General features: G+C 48.2%; 1 protein-coding gene across 1 annotated transcript; it reads right to left on the bottom strand.

Annotated features, from left to right (window-relative positions):
• Positions 1-4,754: 4,754 nt before the first annotated feature.
• On the bottom strand, positions 4,755-5,702 carry LOC112121031 (olfactory receptor 52R1-like). The gene has a single exon (XM_024220149.2). It carries the CDS (start codon positions 5,700-5,702, stop codon positions 4,755-4,757), a length of 948 nt encoding a protein of 315 aa, XP_024075917.2.
• Positions 5,703-6,205: the final 503 nt, after the last annotated feature.

Raw genomic sequence — 6,205 nt, 5'->3', positions numbered from 1 at the left:
TGGCTTTTGTATGTTACCATTCCTGATGTCCGATTTGTGTCCATTAAATGGACTGACACCATTAAATGGACACAAATCGGACATCAGGAATGGTAACATACAAAAGCCAGTAAGTGAACACTTCAATCTCCCTGGTCATTCTATTACAGATTTAAAAGTCACTATCATTGTGTAAGGGGGGGAATGGTCCCGCTATTGTGGGGAACTTTCCTGGCTTCTGCACTACCCCGGTGAAGTGGGCTAGAGAAAGGATCTGAGTCCTCGCTCCCACTTCTCTTACCCAGAGGCCTCCCTGCCCTTGAGGACTCCCCTTCCACTCTCCTGTCTGGCAGAGTCCTCGTAAACCCCGACAAGGCTGGGCCCAGGATTCCTGGGGCGCTCGACCCCCAACCCTGCTGTGGTCACCCAGGACAGGGGCTAGGGTGTCCCCACTCTGGGGTACTCTCTCTGCACTGGGCACCTCCCTGACCCACTGATCATTTCATACAATTTAAAGCAAATACAAGTAGGTGTTTCCAAGTATTTTTATTATACCACACCTTCTGCTTGGACAGTTTGATTTGTTCAATACCCATTGTGTCTTTCAACTCCTCCCTGAACCTTAACATGTGTTTAGTTACTGGTTTTCCTTTCCCCTCAGTATCTCCTTGTAATGAGGGGGCCTTTGGCGGGACACTACTGAGAGTATCAATTGAGGACAAATTGCTTAGAGCAGGGCAGTCACAGCCCAAGGCTGGGGGTCCTTTACTTTTAAGGCACCAAACCAGCCAAATAGAGAGGACGTTGGTTTTACCCACTGGCTAACCAGAAGTCATACAAGCAATTCCCTCAGATACTCCCGTTCCCTTGTATCACCACCAGCGCCACTCCTTATGGGGATGAATGGTTATGAAAACCAAAATCCCAGTAAAAGAAAAAAGGTTCTCCCGATCCCAAACGACCAAGCCCCAGACTCAGGTCAATCTACAAGTTAAATCTTACCCACAAATCACGCTGTTGTCAATTCTGTAGAATCTAAAATCTATAGGTTTATTTATAAAAAGAAAGAAATATAGATGAGAGTTAAAATTGGTTAAATGGAATCAAATACATACAACAATTGCAAAGTTCTTAGTTCAGGCTTGTTTCAGGCTTGATGGGATTACTGCTGATTTAAACCAATCAAGTCTCTGGAGTACAAACATCCCAGTCTGGATGGGTCGTTCAGTCCTTTGTTCAGAGCTTCAGTTTCAAGCACAGTTCCCACAGAGGTCAGAAGCAGGATTGAAGACAAAATGGAGGGGATTCCAGGGCCCTTTATATCCTCTGCCATGTGGAAGGACACCCCTTTGTTCTTACTGTGGAAAATCACAGCAGCAAGATGGAGTTTGGAGTCACATGGGTAAGTCACATGTCCATGCATGACTCAGTTTGCAGGAGCCAGCCATTGCTCACGTGCTATCTTGAACGTTCCCAGGAAGGCTCCTCAGATGTGGATTGGAGTCTCCCAAGGTCCATTGTTAGTTAAGTGTTTCTTCATTGGTCACTTACTCAGAATAGTCCTTTCTCAAGGAGCTGACCAAATGCTTCACTGGTGCTACGTAGAAACAAACACATTGAGATACAAGTACATAGCAAATATTCATAACTTCAAATACAAAAATGATACACACATACAGACAGCATTATCATAACCAGCAAATTACAACCTTTTCAAAGACACCTTACTTGACCTTCTTTGTATAAGATTTGGTACCACTATAGGACTTTGGTTGCAACAATGATCTATATGGTCACAGTTAATGTCAATAACATCACACCCCTTCAGGAGGGATCTCAGTCTAAGGCGATCTTTGGGGTCTTGGTATGCCGGGGTCTGGTGAAGTAAGGATGTAAGTGGGCTTTACATGTTAGGCTAGCCCTCTGCGAAGCTGCTTCCCAACCCCAGGGTTATGCCCATAGAAATAATCCACCCCCCTCTTGAACTTTCCTTGTGATCCCCACTCCCAGCACTGGAACCTTCCCCTCCCCTTTCCTAGAGGGTTGTGATCTGTGCTGTCTGGGCTAACAGGTGTGTCTTTCAGGGCTGCTTTCTGTGTCTGAGGTTTGTAGTAAACTACCTATGAACTACTTAATGGATAATTACCTTATGCTGATGAATGGAAGAGTTACCTGTTGTGACAAAGTTCCTCCTCTATCTTGGTGGGTCCTGCACTTATTGGCGGATTTTCTTGCCTCAGAGATTCACCATGTGGGTTGGGGAACAGCCCAGAGACCTTCCCCTCTGGAAGAACCCACAGTCCAGGTCAATTGGGAGGTTTGGGGGGAACCCGGGCCCACCCTCTACTCCGGGTTCCAGCCCAGGGCCCTGTGGACTGCAGCTGTCTATAGTGCCTCCTGTAACAGCTGCATGACAGCTACAACTCCCTGGGCTACTTCCCCATGGCCTCCTCCAAACACCTTCCTTATTCTCACCACAGGACCTTCCTCCTGGTGTCTGATAACGCCTGTGCTCCTCAGTCCTCCAGCAGCACACCCTCTCACTCTCAGCTCCTTGCGCCTCTTGCTCCCAGCTCCTCACACTCTCACCACAAACTGAAGTGAGCTCCTTTTAAAACCCAGGTGCCCTGATTAGCCTCCCTTAATTGATTCTAGCAGCTTCTTCTTAATTAGCTCCAGGTGTCCTAATTAGCCTGCCTGCCTTAACTGGTTCTAGCAGGTTCCTGATTACTCTAGTGCAGCCCCTGCTCTGGTCTCTCAGGGAACAGAAAACTACTCATCCAGTGGCCAGTATATTTGTCCTCTACCAGACTCCTGTACCCCACTGGTCTGGGTCTGTCACATAGGAAATAGGTAATTCTACTTCAAAGCAATTATTCTTCATTATCACAGCCTGCCAGTGGTCTATGAAAGAACACTTGGGTCCTGATCCTGTCATCTCAAATGTGATTAAGGTTCATTGGGGGAAGCACAAGTCTCAAGTCTGAGGTCTCCAGTTCCATTCTGGATCACCCTGATATTGGACATTGGACTGCAACCTAAGGATTAATTCTGAAATAACTCTTTGCAACTCTAAAGGTCACCATCTCTACCTTGAAACTGACTTAAGCTTTCTATTCATATCTCTACATATAATGATGTCCGATTACTTCAGGGTGGAGGGAGGCATTGAGTCATTAACTGGGGCTGCCTCCTACCCACAGGCAGGCTCCTTGTCAGGCTGCAGCAGCTCCCGTCCCAGCCCCGGAGCAGAGGGAGCCCAGCGGGGGATGGGGGGAGGTGGAGATTGTGACAGGATGTACTCCCGGGGTGAGGCCTGGAAGCTGTTGGAACCGCTGTGCCCCCAAACCATTCAGCTGGGTTGGCCTCTCCCCCTGCTCTGCTGGTGCCACACAGCCAGCCCCTCTGGGCCCTGTTATCACCCAACACGACAGCACGTGGCGCCACACACCCAACTAAGTTACCTGAGTACTTTACCTAAGCCACTCATGGACCAACAATGGAGGCATCAGCCAATTTCCCGGCTCGCCAGCCTTGCACCCCTACTGGAGCATAAACCCAGATTTAGACCATCTTGCACTGCACAGTGATCTGTACAGCGTAAACTCATTAAATAGTCCTCTCCCCCCTTGATGGAGGGAAGATATTCACCATCCTTTGTTAACAGAGCTAAGATTCCCAAACACTTCACTGAAAAACACGCTGGTTAAGATAATATGAGGTTTATTAACTACAGAAGGATAGATGTTAAGTGATTATAAGATACAACAAGCTGATCAAAGCAGGTTACCTAGGAAATCAAACAAATTTGCAGTCTAAGACTTGTACCCACTAGATAGGATTTGAATTAGCAATAGCTCACCCTGACTGATGATATAAGCAGGATTACAGAGTCTGGAGGCACAGGCTGCATCTGCTTTGCAGCCTGGGTTCCCCTCCCCCGTTCAAAGTCCTTGGTCTTCAAGAGCTTCTTGCAGGTGCTGAGTTGTGGGGGAGTGAAGACAAGTGATGATGTCACTCCCCATCTTTTACAGTTTCTTCCAGCTTGCTGGAAAGTCTGTTTATGTGATGTGGGTGGTCTTCCCTCATTGGCCAAACATTCTCCATCGTCTCCGTACTCCCTCCAAGGAGGTTTTCTTATGCAGAGTTCCTGTGCTAGTGGATTCTTCCCTGGATGGGTGTTGACAACAGCAATTAACACCGTCTGGCTACTCCTCTGACGTACCTGAAAGGCTGGTTTTGGGTGTTTCCAGCCTCACATCGCACTTTGTAACAAACACAGAGCAAGATTTCATAGCTTCACATAGATAACAACGTTTAGCAGATTAAGACTTTTACAATGATACGTCACAGGGCCTAGTTTGTACAAAACATACCATAATTACATCACCAGGGTAAATATGGGGTGCTTTGGAGTGCAGAGTGCCACAGGGATGATCCAGAGAGTGACAGGGGGTGGGGAGGAGAGGAACGAGTGAAGGGTGGGGCTTTGAAGGGAAGAGGCAGAGCAGGGGCGGAACCTGGGAGAAGAGGCAGAGCAGAGAGGTGGGGCCTCAGGCTTCCAGTTATCAGCAATTAAAAAGGTGGCAACCCTATGTGTTGTATATAGACAGATTCCCCAATTTGTGATGCTGAAAGAGCACAGTAAGGTCAGGAAAGGGTTTAATGTCTCTTTTACTGGCCAGTCAGCGATTCAGGGAAGAGGGCCCAGCACCATGTCACCAGCCAGCTCTGCATAGAGCTCGGTCTGAGAGCCAGATCACAAGGAGACAACTTTAGGTCCCTTTATGAGTAAAGAGCTGGAGCAGCCTATCCCAGATCTGTTGGGTCTTCGCCCCATAGATGATGGGGTTTAGCATGGGGGGCACCAGGAGGTACATGTTTGCCATGAGAACACGCAAATGCAGGGCCACATTGTGCCCAAACCGTTGCGCGAGGGCGGAGAAGAGATGTGGGATGTAAAAGGCTAAGATGACACAGAGGTGGGAGCTGCAGGTCCCAAAAGTCTTGAGCCGGGCGTCCTTTGTGGGGAGGCTGAAGATGGCCCTGATGATCTGGGTATAGGACACGGCGATAAAAAACACATCCATACCGATAACCAAGGATGCCACAGAGAGGCTGTAGTAACTACTGAGGCTGATGTCGGCGCAGGCCAGCTTCACCACAGCTATGTGCTCACAGTACGTGTGGGGAATGATGTTGGTTCTGCAATATGGCCAACTCCTCGCCAGGAAAGGATAGGGCAGTACAAGCATGACACCCCGCAGCACCACGGTCAGACCAATTTTGGCAACCACGGGGTTTGTCAGGATGGTGGAATGTCTCAGGGGATCGCAAATGGCTATGTAGCGATCAAAAGCCATGGCCACAAGGATCCCAGACTCTATCGCAAAGAAGCTGAGAATGAAGTACATCTGGGTGAGACAGGCACTGAAATTGATCTCCCTGGAATAGAACCAGAAGATGCTCAGCATTTTGGGCAGGATGGATGTAGACAGGACCAGGTCGGTGATGGCCAGCATGCAGAGGAAATAGTACATGGGCCCATGGAGGCTCGGCTCCCTCTTCACGATGAACAGGATGGTGAAGTTCCCCAAGATGGCTATGGCGTACATGGTGCAGAAGGGGATGGACATCCAGACGTGGGCTGCCTCCAGGCCAGGAATGCCCTGCAGGATGAAGGTGGTGGGGTTTGTGAACTCGGTTGAGTTGGAATCTGACATGGAGTAGAAGAGAAAGTGTCCAACACTGAGGCAGAATGATATTTCCTGCATGTACCGTACGTTCCCCTGACTTCCTGTATGTTCCCACGGTCTAGGATGATGTCGCAGGAGAAATACCTGGATGGAGAGAAAATGTTAATATGAGACACTTCATGCATTACTGGAGGCTGTTCTCATGGATGAAGCAGATTGGTCACTCTTCACACACTGAAAAATGACATTTTCATTATTCAGATGAATGAATTAAGAACACCTGACCCGCCTAATGCCAATTCCATATTTTTTGGTGCTCCCTGTGTCAATAATTCCTACACGTCATGGTGTGGGAAATCTTAGGAGGCACCAACAGGAAAGACGAGTGTATACTCGTTATCTCTTATTGTTCTCTAGGCCTTGTCTACACTACCAAGTTTTTTCGCCAAAAGGCAAGATTTGGTGATGAACTTGTGGAGGTGTAAAGACTGCATGATGGAACTCCTCAGTTTCACTGACGTAATAAAGGC

Source organism: Terrapene carolina, unplaced genomic scaffold (genome assembly GCF_002925995.2).
Source record: "Terrapene carolina triunguis isolate 2854851 unplaced genomic scaffold, T_m_triunguis-2.0 Scaffold16144, whole genome shotgun sequence".
Classification (NCBI taxonomy): domain Eukaryota; kingdom Metazoa; phylum Chordata; order Testudines; family Emydidae; genus Terrapene; species Terrapene triunguis.
Note: the sequence above shows the minus strand (reverse complement) of the source record. Positions and strands in the feature narration are given on the sequence as shown.